The 16,403-nt window shown below is 38.8% G+C and overlaps 1 protein-coding gene across 1 annotated transcript; it reads right to left on the bottom strand.

Moving 5' to 3' along the window:
- Positions 1 to 446: 446 nt before the first annotated feature.
- LOC130980654 (uncharacterized) lies at positions 447 to 5,036 on the bottom strand. Its single transcript, XM_057904312.1, has 4 exons — positions 4,877 to 5,036; positions 1,824 to 2,830; positions 1,106 to 1,637; positions 447 to 922 (listed from the first exon to the last, which is right to left on the bottom strand). The coding sequence occupies exons 1-4, from the start codon at positions 5,034 to 5,036 to the stop codon at positions 447 to 449; spliced, it is 2,175 nt and encodes a 724-aa protein (XP_057760295.1).
- Positions 5,037 to 16,403: the final 11,367 nt, after the last annotated feature.

Here is a 16,403-nt window from a genome sequence, read left to right as displayed (position 1 = left end):
GCATTTGATCAATAAATGGCAAAGGGTAATGATCCTTGCGAGTGGCTTGGTTGAGGCGCTTGTAGTCAATGCACACCCTCCAGGAATTCTGCACTCTAGTTGCTCTGAGCTCTCCTTGCTACTGTTGTGACTCCAGACTTCTTGGGCACCACTTGCACTAGACTGACCCATTCACTATCTGAGATGGGGTAGATGATATCTGCTTCCAGCAGTCTAGTCACTTCCTTCTTGACAACCTTCAAAATGGTGGGATTCAATCTTCTTTGGGGTTGATGAACAGGCCTTGTTCCCTCTTCTAAAAATATTATGTGCTCACAAATTTGAGGGCTGATACCTACTATATCCGCCAAGCTCCACCCAATTGCTTTCTTGTGTCTTCTCAGCACACCAAGCAACTGCTCCTCCTGTTGGGATGTGAGTTCCCTTGCAATGATAACTGGGAGCTTCTAATTGTCCTCAAGGTAAGCATACTTGAGGTGGGGTGGAAGGGGTTTTAACTCCAAATTCTGCTCCTGACTGGGTACTGGATCGTCTTGAGCTAGTGAAGATGGCAAGGTGTTCTCATTGTGTTCAGAGGGTGTCCCCACACTTGGACCTTGCACCATGTGCATCTCTTCTACTGCTTCTTGGTGAAATGCGGCTACTCTCTCATCAATGATGTCGCACTGGAAGATGGAATGATCTTCCGGAGGGTGCTTCATAGCCTCATTCAGATTGAAGCTCACTGCTCGGCCGCCTATCTCAAAGGAATAGGTTCCTGAGAATGGATCCAACTTGAACTTTGAGGTCTTCAGAAATGGTCTTCTGAGCAAGATGGATGACGGTTTTCCTGAGTCATTTGGGGGCATTTCCAAGATATAGAAGTCAATGGAAAATGTGAGCCCCTTAATGCTCACCAACATGTCCTCAGCAATTCCAACCACTGTAATAATGCTTTTATCTGCTAACACAAAACGAGCTGTCGACCTTTTTAAGGGAGGGAGCCTCAAGGCATTATATATGGACAAAGGCATAATACTCACGCATGCTCCTAAATCACACATGTAATCAGAAAATATTACATCCCCAATTGTACAGTTAACCATGCATGGACTTGAATCACTACATTTTTCAGGTATATCCCCCATCAATGCAGAAATAAAACTACTTAAAGGAATAGTTTCTAATTCATTAATCTTATCCTTATATATGCACAAATCCTTTAGAAACTTCGTATATTTAGGTACTTGCTGAATAACATCAAAAAAGGGAACAGTTATCTCAACCTTTTTTAAGATTTCTACCATTTTTGGGTTAAGTTCCATCTGCTTTCTGGGCTTTTTTGCAAGGTGTGGAAATGGGATAGGGATGGCGTCTCTGGTAGCTTTAGCTCCTTCTGGTGTGCCATTCTCTGGTTGAGTTACCTCTTCTTCAACCGTGTCCTGTACTTCATCTTCCTTTTCAACATCCTCCACCTCCACCATGTCCTCAGCTGAGGCATGTTTTTGTGGGCTTGGCTCCTCAGGATTCCTCTCTTGCAGTGTGGTTCCAGACCTCAAGGTGATGGCATTGATGCCACCCTTGGGGTTGGGTAAGGGTTGAGAAGGAATTCCACTGGAGTTTGAAGGCTGGTTGTTGGAGTTATTCAGTGATCCAATCTGTGAGACAAGAGCTTACAAGGTAGAGTTCAGACCGTTTAAGGTAGAAGTAAGGTTGTTCTCCATGGTCTTCTGTCTCTGATCAATAGAGTGTAGTAACTCGTCATTGGAAGAGGAAGAAGGGTAAGTGATCTGAGTGATTTGCTGAGACGCTTAGGGCTGCCTTAGATGAGGTGCTCTGTAAGCCTGGTTCTGGTTCTGCTGTTGATAGGCAGGATTCTGCTGATACCGGTTCTGCTGATTGTTGTTATTATTCCACCTCTGATTTCCTTGGCCGTCTCTGCCTCCTCTGTTATAGTTATCCCTCCAACCTTGGTTAAAGTTCCCACCTTGGTTATAGTTGCCGCCTTGTTGGTAGTGTCCTTGATTCGGGCGGTCATAGAAATTGTGAGTAGCTGCCACGGTGTTGTCCTCATGTTGGAGCTGTGGACACTCATCAGTGTAATGATTATAATCAACGCATATTCCACACACTCTCTGAGGAACCAGTTGTTGGCTATGTTGTGGTGAAGGGGGCTGAGATTGTTGCTGGCCCAGATGTATCTGCTTCAGTAGGTTGGTCATCTCACATATTGATTGTGTGAGAGCATTATTCTCATTGCTAGAGGAAACCTCTACCACAGCCTTAGGGTGGTTTTTCCTATTGCGCTTGTGAGTCCGAGCAGACTCAGCCAAGTCGGCGATCAGTTGCCATGCTTCATCTGTGGTCTTGTGCTTTTTCAGAGAAGCATTACTTGCACCATCTAATGTAGTCTTATCTTGAGGCTTCATGGCTTGTGTGAAGTAGCCGATCAACACCAACTTGTCAATCATGTGGTAGGGGCATACGTCTAGGAGATTAGTGAAGTGCTCCCTGTACTCGTAGAAAGTCTCAGATTCGCCTTTGATGATCATTGAAATCTCTTTCCTTAGTCTATCAGTAACTTCAGCTGGAAAGTAGTTTTCGAGGAATTCTCTCCTGAGTGTATCCCAATTAGTAACGACTGCTTCAGGTTGAGTGTAGTACCATTCCCTCGCCTTTTCCTCAAGAGAAAACAGGAATGCTGCCAGCAGAATAGAAGTCTCAGTTGCACCATAACGCCAGACAGTAGAACAGGCTGTTTGAAAATCCCTGAGGTGCTTGAGAGGCTCTTGAGCAGGTAAGCCATGAAACTTTGGCAGTAGATTGATTAATGCAGTCTTCAGTTTAACATCTGCACCCAGATTTGGATGACACGCTTGGAAAGGTGGTAGTGTAAAGTCCAGAGCTCCTGCTTCCTAGAGAGTAATCTTCTTGGGAGCTGCCATGTCCTCTGCGCATAAATCAACCAAATCAGTAGAAAGGGAGCTTGTTTCTTCCTTAAATGACATTTCAGATTCACCCTCAGAGAGGACTAATCGACGCCGAGCTTGCCTTATACGTGAAATAGTTCTTTCAATCTCAGGATCAAATGTGGGTAAGCTCGGATCAGGTAGTGAACGTGTCATTCAATGAAAGAAACATACAGCTCACAGTAGCAAAATAAAATAAAATGCAAATAAATAAATTCCAACCGATAAATTAGCACACTATTGCAACTCCCCAACAACAGCGCCAAAAATTGACGTACGGAAAAATCACTGATCAAGAGTTTATAGAGAAAACAACGTTGCAAGTATAGCTCTTAACCAATGTTGATTCCGCGTATCAATTTAGAAGGGGTTGTCACGAAATTTTAGAAATAAAATACTGGGAGTATGAATCCCAGGTCGTCTCCCAACGAGTTGCAAAGAGAGTGCTATTTTATCAATCAGAGGTTTTCCAAGAGATTTTTGAGTTTTGAGAAAAAGAGAAATAAAGGACTGAGAATTTATGTAATTCAATTAAAAGCCTTGACCTGGAAAAGATTAAATGAAAGTTCTATCCCTGTTGAACTTTTCCCAAGTGTAATAATAAAAGGGTTGTTGTCCTACTTAGTTACCCCTTATATGATAAGGGAAAGTCAAGTACTCTCAAACTAATCCTATCGCTTGCGTCCTAATCCTTTCCTAAGAAAGGATTAGAGTTGAAGACAGGAGAATTTGCCAACAACTTCCAATTAATATTAACACTTGAGTATTCCAACTCAAGGTTTTCCTTTTAATCAAATCCCCATCAAGTTAGAAAACTACTCCATTATCATGAATATAACTTTCACATAATTAAGAGAGGAATAAAAGGAAGACATGATAATTAATAACTAAAAATCAATTAGAAGTAAAAATGGTTCTTTGCATTAATAAATCCCAAAATCATGAACATACTTATCTAAATAGAGTCAATGGGCAATAAAAGAGTAAAGAGTAGAGAGACAAACTAGAATGAGGAAGCTCCAACGGAGGTAATAAATCTTCTCAATATCCAAATCAAAGCACTAAAACTCTACAACTATGAATGTGAAGAAAACCTAGAGGAAGAAGTAGAATTCTCTCTAGATTCCCAAAACTAAACTAAAACTATGCTGATGAGAATGTGTCTTGAGTCTCTGCATGTTCCCTTGCTTTAGTCTGTGTTTCTGGGCCGAAAATTGGGTCAAAACACGGCCCGAAATTGCCCCTAGCATTTTTTGTTAATTCTACAGATCACGCATGTCACGTGTACACGTTAATCACGCGTTCGGGTCGCTGGTCGTTTTGGCGTGTCACACGTTCGCGTCAAGCACGCACTCGCGTCATATTGCAGAACTCCAATCCACGCATACGCGTTAAGCACGCGCACACGTCACTGCAATTTTCTCCATGTTGCGCGCACGCGTGAGCCATTTGTGCACGTCACTGCTCGCTGGTTATCTCCTTAGTTTATTGTGTTCCTTCCATTTTTTTTGCAAGCTTTCTCTCCATCCTCTAAGCCATTCCTGCCCTATAAACTCTGAAATCACTTAACACATATATCAAGGCATCGAATGGTAATAAGAGAGGATTAAACATAGCAAATTTAAGGCCCAAAGAAGCATGTTTTCAATCATAGCACAAAATTAGGAAGGAATTGTAAAATCATGCAAATCATATGAATAAGTGAGTAAAGAGTTGATAAAAACCACTCGAATTAGCACAAGATAAACCATGAAATAGTGGTTTATCAAATATCTTTTCCTATTTTAAAATAAAATACAAATTCAATTAAAATAAATTTAGCTTCATTTGCAGCTTTGTATGAATGCCTGAGACCACTTGCGTATTGAGGGTCCACGCTGAACTTGGAAAACTTCAAGTTTAGTGTGGAGAAGGTAGTGTTGATTCACGCTTCCTTTTTGAGTCCACGCTGAGCTTGGATTTTCCCAAGTTCAGCGTGGGGTGATGTGCAATTCCTCCTTTGTAAGTGGACTCCACGCTGAACTTAGAAATTCCCAAGTTCAGTGTGGAGGAGGCAGTGTTGCTTCCATGCTCTTCCTCAATTCCCATGCTAAACTTGAATTATTCCAAGTTCAGCGTGGATGATGCATGCTTTCTCTCTTTGGTTCTTCAAGCCCACGCTGAACTTGGAATTTTTCCAAGTTCAGTGTGGAGGAGGCAGAGGCACTTCTTCACTTTCAGCATTCTCTGGTCTAGACTTAAACTCTGCGAACTTCGTCCAAAATGTTACCTGAAATAAACAGAATTTCACACTACTCAAAGTAGCATTCATAGCGGCTAAAATACGATTAAACTTAGCATTCAAGTGCAAATTCACTAGGAAAAGACAGAGACAATGCTCACGCATCAGCGTTCAATGCCAAGGGTAGGTATCCCTTCTTGGCGTTGAACACCAAGTGTATTGTTCCCCTTTGGGCGTTCAACGCCAGGAGTGTGCACCCCTTCTTGGCACAGAACGCCAATGGCGTTCCCTCTTGGTCGTGCAACATCTTCAAATGTGTCTTAAATAGTAGACTGGTTGTCCTCTACAGCTTTTCTTCTTCTGGTTTTCTGTTGCTCTAAGGTTGAGTGTTCAATGTTTTTCAACTCCTGAGTTAGATTGCCTGACATTCATCTTTTATCTGCTTGGATAATTGTTGCCTTGTTTGACTCTGCTGGACTTCTACATTCTTGTTAGAAGCCTGAGTTTCTCGCAAAGCCTCTTGCAAGTCCAGCAGCTGCTGTGCAAGGGCGTGTAGCTACTGAGTCAATGGGCCATCTTGTTCTGGAGGGTTAGATTCAGCAGATACTGTCTTAACCTCTCCTCTTATGGGAATCTCATCACCCGAATACAGATGCTGGTTCATGGCAACAATCTCAATAAGTTCACGAGCCTCTTCAATTATTTTTCTCATGTGTATAGAGCCACCAGCAAAGTGGTCTAAAGACATCCTAGCCAAGTCTGTGAGGCCATAATGGAAGATGTCTAACTGCACCTATTTTGAAAACATTTCAGTGGGGCATTTTCGTAGCATTCTCCTATACCTCCCCCAAGCATCATGAAGAGATTCGTTGTCCTCTTGCTTGAAGTCTTGGATATCCAGCCTTAACTAGGTCAACTTCCTTGGGGGGAAGTATTGATTCAGGAACTTGTCTACTAGCTGCTTCCATATTTTCAAGCTAGATTTGGGTTAGTTATCAAACCACCTCTTTGCTTGATCTCTTACAGCAAATGGAAAGAGTAGCAGTCTGTAAACAACCTGATCTACTCTTTCAGTATGTACTATGTCAGCAATTTATAAAAAGTTTGCCAAGAACTCAGTAGGTACTTCCTGTGGAAGTCTAGAGTACTGGCAGTTTTGCTGCACCAGAATAATGAGCTGAGGATTAAGCTCGAAATTACTTGATCCAATGGGAGGTATACTAATACTTCTCCCATAGAACTCTTGATTGGGGGCCATGTAGGACCCCAAAATTCTTCTGAACTGTTTATTCCCACTTAGGTTCATGATGAAAGTAAGGTAGGGGAAAGAAGTAAAGAGAACTAGAATTAAATTGTTTTTGTTTTTATTTTTATTTATTTTTATTAATTAAATTCAAAAATAAAAGCTTAATTTGTTAAAAAGATTTGAAAAATTGAATAATGAATTTCGAAAAAGAAGAGAGAGAAAAGGATAAGAATTTTTCGAAAATAGAAGAAAGAAGAATTAGTTAGGAAGTTTTGAAAAAGAAGAAAGAGAAAACAAGTAACTAATTAAGAAATATTTAAAAATAAGATGAGATTTGAAAAAAATTTAAATTTGAAATTTGAAATTTGAATTTTTGAATTTTTGAATTTTAAAATTTGAAATTTGAAAACTGAAATTGAATTAAGATAAGATAAGATTTTGAAAATTGAATTTTAAAATTTGAATTAGGAACAAGATAAGATAAAGATTTGATTTTTAAAATTTAAAAGAAAGATAAGATAAGATAGAATCACAATTAAAAGAAAAGATATGAAAAGATTTTAAAAAGATACGATTTGAAATTTGAAATTTGAACTTAAGATAAGATAATGATTTTGAAATTAAAATTTGAAATATTTTTGAAATTTTTGAAAATTAAGGTAAAAAGATAGAAAAGATAATTTTTATTTTATTTTTCTAATTAATGAAGAAAGAGAAAAACAACCAAAAGACACCAAACTTAAAAATTTTAGATCTAAAACACTAAGTTTTCGAAAATTTAAAAGAAAAACAACCAAAAGATACCTGATGAGCGGATAATTTATACGCTTTTTGGCATAGTTTTTACATAGTTTTTAATAAGTTTAAGCTACTTTTAGGGATGTTTTCATTAGTTTTTATGTTAAATTCACATTTCTGGACTTTACTATGAGTTTGTGTGTTTTTCTGTGATTTCAGGTAAATTCTGACTAAAATTGAGGGATTTGAGCAAAACTCTGAAAAAGGCTGACAAAAGGACTGCTGATGCTGTTGGATTCTGACCTCCCTGCACTCGAAATGGATTTTCTGGAGCTACAGAACTCCAAATGGCGCGCTCTCAACGGCGTTGGAAAGTAGACATCCAGGGCTTTCCAGCAATATATAATAGTCTATGCTTTATTCGAAGATTGACGACGTAACTTGGCGTTAAACGCCAAGTTCATACTGCTGTCTGGAGTTAAACGCCAGAAAAACGTCATGATCCGGAGTTGAACGCCCAAAACACGTCATAACTCAAAGTTCAACGCCAAGAAATGCCTTAGCTCGTGGATTGATCAAGCTCAGCCCAAGCACACACCAAGTGGGCCCCGGAAGTGGATTTATGCATCAATTACTTACTCATGTAAACCCTAGTAGCTAGTCTAGTATATATAGGACACTTATCTATTGTATTAGACATCTTTGGTCTCAGTTTTGTTTTATTCTTCATCTTAGGAGATCATTGATCACGGTTTAGGGGGCTGGCCATTCGGCCATGCCTGGACCTTTTACTCATGTATTTTCAACGGTGGAGTTTCTGCACACCATAGATTAAGGGTGTGGAGCTCTGCTGTACCTCAAAGATTAATGAAGTTCTATCTTCTTTTATTCAATTCCTCTTTTATTCTTATTCCAAGATATTCATTCGTACCCAAGAACATGATGAAGGTGATGAGTAAATAACCCTCATTATCATTCTCACTGATGAACGCGCGTGATTGACAACCACTTACGTTCTACATGCAACACAAGCTTGAATGTGTATCTCTTAGATTCCCCAACAGAATCTTCGTGGTATAAGTTAGATAGATGGCGGCATTCATGAGGATCCGGAAAGTCTAAACCTTGTCTATGGTATTCCGAGTAGGATTCTAGGATTGAATGACTGTGACGGGCTTCAAACCTGCAACCTGCTGGGCGTAGTGACAACGCAAAAGAATCAATGGATTCTATTCCAGTAGGGGAGGGAACCAACCGGTGATTGGCCGTACTGTGACAGAGTGCGTGAGCATTAGCTTTCACTGCGAGGATGGGATGTAGCCACTGACAACGGTGATGCCCTACATACAGCTTGCCATGGAAAGGAGTAAGAAGGATTGAGTAGAAGGAATAGGAGAGCAGGCGTCCGAGAGCTCTACAGTATCTCCATTCTGCTTATCTGAAATTCCTACCAATGAATCTACATAAGTATTCTATCCCTTTTATTATTCCTTTTTATTTAATGATAATCACAATTACTCTTTAATCCGCCTAACTGAGATTTGCAAGGTGACCATAGCTTGCTTCATACCAACAATCTCTGTGGATTCGACCCTTACTCACGTAAGGTTATTACTTGGACGACCCAGTACACTTGCTGGTTAGTTGAACGGAGTTGTGAAGAAAATAAACAGTGCCCTAAGGGTATATTCATACTAAAGCTCAAAAGATAGAAGAACATAGTGATCACAATTTCGTCCACCAAGTTTTTGGCGCCGTTGCCGGGGATTGTTCGAGTATGGACAACTGACGGTTCATCTTGTTGCTCAGATTAGGTAATTTTCTTTTCAAAAATCTTTTTCAAAATTTTCTTTTCTTTTTCGTTTTCTTCAAAAATATTTTCGAAAAAATTAAAATAAAAATACAAAAAAATTAGAAAATCATAAAAACCAAAAATATTTTGTGTTTCTTGTTTGAGTCTTGTGTTAATTTTTAAGTTTGGTGTCAATTGCATGCTTTTAAAATTTTTCTTGCATTTTTTTTCCGAAAATCTCATGCATTCATAGTGTTCTTCATGATCTTCAAGTTGTTCTTGACAAGTCTTCTTGTTTGATCTTGATGATTTCTTGTTTGGTGTCTTTTCTTGTTTTTCATGTGCATTTTTGCATTCATATTTTCCATGCATTAAAGATTTCTAAGTTTGGTGTCTTGCATGTTTTCTTTGCATCAAAAATTTTTCAAAATTATGTTCTTGATGTTCATCATGATCTTCATAGTGTTCTTGGTGTTCATCTTGACATTCATAGCATTCTTGCATGCATCTTGTGTCTTGATCCAAAATTTTCATGTTTTGGGTCATTTTTGTGTTTTTCCTTAAAAATTTAAAAATCAAAAATATCTTTTCCTTATTTCCCTCCAAAATTTCGAAATTTTGGGTTGACTTGGTCAAAAATTTTCAAAATTAGTTGTTTCTTACAAGTCAAGTCAAAATTTCAAATTTTAAAAATCTTATCTTTTCAAAATCTTTTTCAAAAATCATATCTTTTTCATTTTTTTATAATTTTCGAAAATTTCAAAAATTATTTTTCAAAATATTTTTCAAAATCTTTTTCTTATCTCTACATCTAATTTTCGAAAATTAGCTAACAATTAATGTGATTGGTTCAAAAATTTGAAGTTTGTTACTTTCTTGTTAAGAAAGGTTCAATCTTTAAGTTCTAGAATCTTATCTTGTAGTTTCTTGTTAGTTAAGTAATTTTAAAAATTAAATCTTTTTCAAAATATCTTTTTCTTAAAAATCTTTTTATCTTTTTATCTTATCTTTTTCAAAAATTTTATATTTTTCAAAATTTGATTTCAAAATATCTTATCTAACTTCTTATCTTCTTATCTTTATAAATTTTGATTTCAAATCTTTTTCAATCAACTAACTAACTTTTTTTGTTTGTTTCTTATCTTTTTCAAAACCACCTAACTACTTCTCTCTCTTCTATTTTTGAAAATATCTCTCTCTTTTTCAAAATTCTTTTTAATTAATTAATTGTTTTAAGTTTTAATTTTTACTTTATTTCTAATTTTCGAAAATCACTAACTACTTTTTTTAAAATTATTTTCGAATTCTCCCTTCTCTTTTCTTATTCTATTTAATTACTTAATTACTAACACTTCTCTTCACCTCTCTTCATCTAAAATCCGAACCTTCCTCTTCTTTCTTATACCCCTTTCTTCTTCTACTAACATAAAGGAATCTCTATACTGTGACATAGAGGATTCCTTTTTCTTTTCTTGTTTTCTTCTCTTTCATATGAGCAGGAACAGGGATAAAGGCACTCTTGTTGAAATTAATCCAGAACCTGAAAGGACTCTGAAGAGAAAATTAAAAGAAGCTAAATTACAACAATCCAGAAGAGACCTTCTTGAAATTTTCGAACAAGAGAAAGACATGGCAGAAGAAAATAATAATAATAATGCAAGGAGAATGCTTGGTGACTTCACTAAGCCAACGTCCAAGTTTGATGGAAGAAGCATCTCCATTCCTGCCATTGGAGCCAATAACTTTGAGCTTAAGCCTCAACTAGTTGCTTTAATGCAACAAAACTGCAAGTTTTATGGACTTCCATCTGAAGATCCCTATCAGTTTTTAACTGAGTTCTTGCAGATCTGTGACACTGTAAAGACGAATGGAGTTAATCCTGAAGTCTACAGACTCTTGCTTTTCCCTTTTGCTGTAAGAGACAGAGCTAGAGTATGGTTGGATTCACAACCCAAGGATAGCCTGGACTCATGGGATAAGCTTGTCACTGCATTCTTAGATAAATTCTTTCCTCCTCAAAAGCTGAGCAAGCTGAGAGTGGATGTTCAAACCTTCAAACAAAAAGATGGTGAATCCCTCTATGAAGCTTGGGAAAGATACAAGCAGCTGACCAAGAGATGTCCATCTGACATGTTTTCAGAATGGACCATATTAGATATATTCTATTATGGTCTCTCTGAATTTTCGAAAATGTCATTGGACCATTCTGCAGGTGGATCTATTCACCTGAAGAAAACGCCTGAAGAGGCTCAAGAACTCATTGACATGGTTGCAAACAACCAATTCATGTACACTTCTGAGAGGAATTCCGTGAATAATGGGGTACCTCAGAAGAAGGGAGTTCTTGAAATTGATGCTCTGAATGCCATATTGGCCCAGAACAAAGTGTTGACTCAACAGGTCAACATGATCTCTCAAAATCTGAATGGATTGCAACATGCATCCAACAGTGCTAGAGAGGTAGCTTCTGAAGAAGCTTATGATCCTGAAAACCCTGCCATGGCAGAGGTTAACTACTTAGGTGAACCTTATGGAAACACCTATAACTCATCATGGAGAAATCATCCAAATTTCTCCTGGAAGGATCAACAAAAACCTCAACAAGGTTTTAACAATGGTGGACGCAACAGGCTGAATAATAGTAAGCCATATCCATCATCTTCTCAGCAACAGACAGAGAACTCTGAACAAAACACTTCTAATTTAGCCAATATAGTCTCTGATCTATCAAAGGCCACTTTCAGTTTCATGAATGAAACAAGATCCTCCATTAGAAATCTGGAGGCACAAGTGGGCCAGCTGAGTAAGAAAGTCATTGACATTCCTCCCAGTACTCTCCCAAGTAATACAGAAGAGAATCCAAAAGGAGAGTGCAAGGCCATTGATTTAATCAAAGTGGCCGAATGCACAAGGGAGGAGGAGGACGAAAATCCTAGTGAGGAAGACCTCCTGGGACGTCCCTCAAGCAAGAAGGAGTTTCCTATTACGGATCCTGAGGAATCTGAGGCTCATCTAGAGACCATAGAGATTCCTTTAAATCTCCTTCTGCCATTCATGAGCTCTGAAGAATATTCATCCTCTGAAGAGAATGAAGATGTGACTGGAGAGCAAGTTGCTCAATACTTAGGAGCTATCATGAAGCTGAATGCCAAGATGTTTGGTAATGAGACTGGGGAAAGTGAACCTCCCTTGCTCACTAGTGAACTAGATAAGTGGATTCAGAGAACTCTACCTCAAAAGAAACAAGATCCTGGCAAGTTCTTAATACCTTGCACCATTGGCACCATGAGCTTTGAAAAAGCTCTATGTGATCTTGGGTCAGGGATAAATCTTATGCCACTCTCTGTAATGGAGAAGCTGGGAATCATTGAGGTACAACCTGCCTTGTTCTCATTACAATTGGCAGACAAGTCCATAAGACAAGCTTATGGAGTAGTGGAGGACGTGCTAGTAAGGGTTGAAGGCCTTTACATCCCCACTGATTTCATAATCCTAGACACTAGGAAGGAAGATGATGAATGCATCATCCTAGGAAGACCTTTCCTAGCCACAGCAGGAGCTGTGATAGATGTCAACAGAGGTGAGTTAGTCCTTCAATTGAATGGGGACTACCTTGTGTTTCAGGCACATGGCCATCCCTCTGTGACAAAAGAGAGTAAGCATGAAGAGCTTCTCTCAGTTCAGAGTCAAGAAAAGCCCACACAGTCAAACTCTAAGTTTGGTGTTGTGAGGCCACAACCAAACTCTAAGTTTGGTGTTCAAACCCCATATCCAAACTCTAAGTTTGGTGTTGGAAATATCACACTTAAGTTGACCTGATCACCTTGTGGTTCCATGAGAGCCACTGTCAAGCTATTGACATTAAAGAAGCGCTTGTTGGGAGGCAACCCAATTTTATTTATCTAATTTTATTTTATTTTGTTTCTTTGTTATTTTTGTGTTTTATTAGGTGCATGATCATGAGGAGTCACGAAAAAATCAAAAAAAATTAAAAACAGAGTCAAAAACAGAAGAAAAAAAATTTTTCACCCTGGAGGACGCACGGGCTGGCGTTCAACGCCCAGAAGGTGCATCTGGCCGGCGTTCAACGCCAGAACAGAGCACCATTCTGGCGTTGAACGCCCAAAACAAGCTACATCCTGGCGTTTAACGCCAGGATGCGCACACAGAGGACAATCTGGCGCTGAACGCCAGAAACAAGCTTGAAACTGGCGTTCAACGCCAGAAACATGCATTACATGGGCGTTGAACGCCCAGAACATGCTGAACGCCAGAATGGTGCACCAAGGCATTTTACATGCCTATTTGGTGCAAGGATGGAATTCCTTGACACCTCAGGATCTGTGAACCTCACAGGATCCCCATTTACCTCGCCCTATCTCTCTATATTCATGGTTATCCCTTCTTCATTCACCACTCACTCTTTCCCATACACCCCACTTACCTTTACAACTCAACTTCTCCTTCCCACCCAATCCCACCCATATAGCCGACTCCATCTCCCCTCACTCTCTACCATATATTCTTCTTCTTCTTCTTCTCTTCTTTCTTCTCTTGCTCGAGGGCGAGCAATATTTTAAGTTTGGTGTGGTAAAAGCATAGCTTTTTTTTACTTTTCCATTACCATTAATGGCACCTAAAGCCAGAGAAACCTCAAAGGGAAGACAAAAAGCTTCCACCTCTGAGTCTTGGGAGGTGGAATAACTCATGTAAGCTGGAATAGCTCAGTTGGTTAGAACATGTGGCTGCAAATCAAGAGATCCCTGAGATACCTCAGGGGATAAGTTATCCTCCACACAAACATTGGAAGCAACTAAGGGTGGAAACACTAAAATTATTATGGATCATTCAACAGAAGCAAGGAAGAGACACAAAGGAGCTCAAAAAGCACCATTGGACCTTCAAGAAGGCGCCACCCTCATTCAGGTGGATTCATTCCTTGTTCTTTATTTCTTTCTGTTTTCGGTTTTTAATTATTGTGTTTATCTATGTTTTGTGTCTTTATTTCATGATCATTAGTATGTAACCATGCCTTAAAGCTATGAATAAAATCCATTAATCCGTCACCTCTCTTAAAAGAAAAATGTTTTAATTCAAAAGAACAAGAAGTACATAAATTTCGAAAATAGCTCTTGAATTTAGTTTAATTATTTTGATGTGGTGACAATATTTTTGTTTTCTGAATGAATGATTGAACAGTGCATATGTCTTTGGATCTTGTTGTTTATGAATGTTAAAATTGTTGGCTCTTGAAAGAATGATGAACAAAGAAAAATGTTATTGATGATCTAAAAAATCATGAAATTGATTCTTGAAGCAAGAAAAAGCAGTGAAAAAAAAAAGAAAGAAAAAAAATGGGGGATCTAAAAAGAGTATATAGAAAAAGGAGCAGTAGAAAAAGCCAATAGCCTTTAAACCAAAAGGCAAGGGTAAAAAGGATCCAAGGCTTTGAGCATCAATGGATAGGAGGGCCCAAGGAAATAAAATCCAGGCCTAAGCGGTTAAATCAAGCTGTCCCTAACCATGTGCTTGTGTCATGAAGGTCCAAGTGAAAAGCTTGAGACTGAGTGGTTAAAGTCGTGATCCAAAGCAAAAGAGTGTGCTTAAGAGCTCTGGACACCACTAACTGGGGACTCTAGCAAAGCTGAGTCACAATCTGAAAAGGTTCACCCAGTTATGTGTCTGTGGCATTTATGTATCTGGTGGTAATACTGGAAAACAAAGTGCTTAGGGCCACAGCCAAGACTCAAAAGTAGCTGTGTTCAAGAATCAACATGCTTAACTAGGAAAGTCAATAACACTATCCCAAATTCTAAGTTCCTAGAGAAGCCAATCACTCTGAACTTCAAAGGAAAAAGTGAGATGCCAAAACTATTCAGAAGCAAAAAGCTACAAGTCCCGCTCATGTAATTAAATTAATATTCATTGATATTTTGGACTTTATAGTATATTCTCTTCTTTTTATCCTATTTGATTTTTAGTTGCTTGGGGACAAGCAACAATTTAAGTTTGGTGTTGTGATGAGCGGATAATTTATACGCTTTTTGGCATAGTTTTTACATAGTTTTTAATAAGTTTAAGCTACTTTTAGGGATGTTTTCATTAGTTTTTATGTTAAATTCACATTTCTGGACTTTACTATGAGTTTGTGTGTTTTTCTGTGATTTCAGGTAAATTCTGACTAAAATTGAGGGATTTGAGCAAAACTCTGAAAAAGGCTGACAAAAGGACTGCTGATGCTGTTGGATTCTGACCTCCCTGCACTCGAAATGGATTTTCTGGAGCTACAGAACTCCAAATGGCGCGCTCTCAACGGCGTTGGAAAGTAGACATCCAGGGCTTTCCAGCAATATATAATAGTCTATGCTTTATTCGAAGATTGACGACGTAACTTGGCGTTAAACGCCAAGTTCATACTGCTGTCTGGAGTTAAACGCCAGAAAAACGTCATGATCCGGAGTTGAACGCCCAAAACACGTCATAACTCAAAGTTCAACGCCAAGAAATGCCTTAGCTCGTGGATTGATCAAGCTCAGCCCAAGCACACACCAAGTGGGCCCCGGAAGTGGATTTATGCATCAATTACTTACTCATGTAAACCCTAGTAGCTAGTCTAGTATATATAGGACACTTATCTATTGTATTAGACATCTTTGGTCTCAGTTTTGTTTTATTCTTCATCTTAGGAGATCATTGATCACGGTTTAGGGGGCTGGCCATTCGGCCATGCCTGGACCTTTTACTCATGTATTTTCAACGGTGGAGTTTCTGCACACCATAGATTAAGGGTGTGGAGCTCTGCTGTACCTCAAAGATTAATGAAGTTCTATCTTCTTTTATTCAATTCCTCTTTTATTCTTATTCCAAGATATTCATTCGTACCCAAGAACATGATGAAGGTGATGAGTAAATAACCCTCATTATCATTCTCACTGATGAACGCGCGTGATTGACAACCACTTACGTTCTACATGCAACACAAGCTTGAATGTGTATCTCTTAGATTCCCCAACAGAATCTTCGTGGTATAAGTTAGATAGATGGCGGCATTCATGAGGATCCGGAAATTCTAAACCTTGTCTATGGTATTCCGAGTAGGATTCTAGGATTGAATGACTGTGACGTGCTTCAAACCTGCAACCTGCTGGGCGTAGTGACAACGCAAAAGAATCAATGGATTCTATTCCAGTAGGGGAGGGAACCAACCGGTGATTGGCCGTACTGTGACAGAGTGCGTGAGCATTAGCTTTCACTGCGAGGATGGGATGTAGCCACTGACAACGGTGATGCCCTACATACAGCTTGCCATGGAAAGGAGTAAGAAGGATTGAGTAGAAGGAATAGGAGAGCAGGCGTCCGAGAGCTCTACAGTATCTCCATTCTGCTTATCTGAAATTCCTACCAATGAATCTACATAAGTATTCTATCCCTTTTATTATTCCTTTTTATTTAATGATA

Source organism: Arachis stenosperma, chromosome 5 (genome assembly GCF_014773155.1).
Source record: "Arachis stenosperma cultivar V10309 chromosome 5, arast.V10309.gnm1.PFL2, whole genome shotgun sequence".
In the NCBI taxonomy this organism is placed as follows: Eukaryota; Viridiplantae; Streptophyta; class Magnoliopsida; order Fabales; family Fabaceae; genus Arachis; species Arachis stenosperma.
Note: the sequence above shows the minus strand (reverse complement) of the source record. Positions and strands in the feature narration are given on the sequence as shown.

What these genes read in the sequence shown, in the direction of transcription:
- LOC130980654 (XM_057904312.1), bottom strand. Translation starts at nt 5,036, where the DNA reads ATGGGAATTGAGGAAGAGCATGGAAGCAACACTGCCTCCTCCACACTG. An exon ending in CGTGGACTCAAAAAGGAAGC is followed by an intron (nt 2,831 to 4,876) that starts GTGAATCAACAC and finishes ATCTGGGTGCAG; the next exon opens with ATGTTAAACTGAAGACTGCA. An exon ending in AACAGCAGAACCAGAACCAG is followed by an intron (nt 1,638 to 1,823) that starts GCTTACAGAGCA and finishes CTTGTCTCACAG; the next exon opens with ATTGGATCACTGAATAACTC.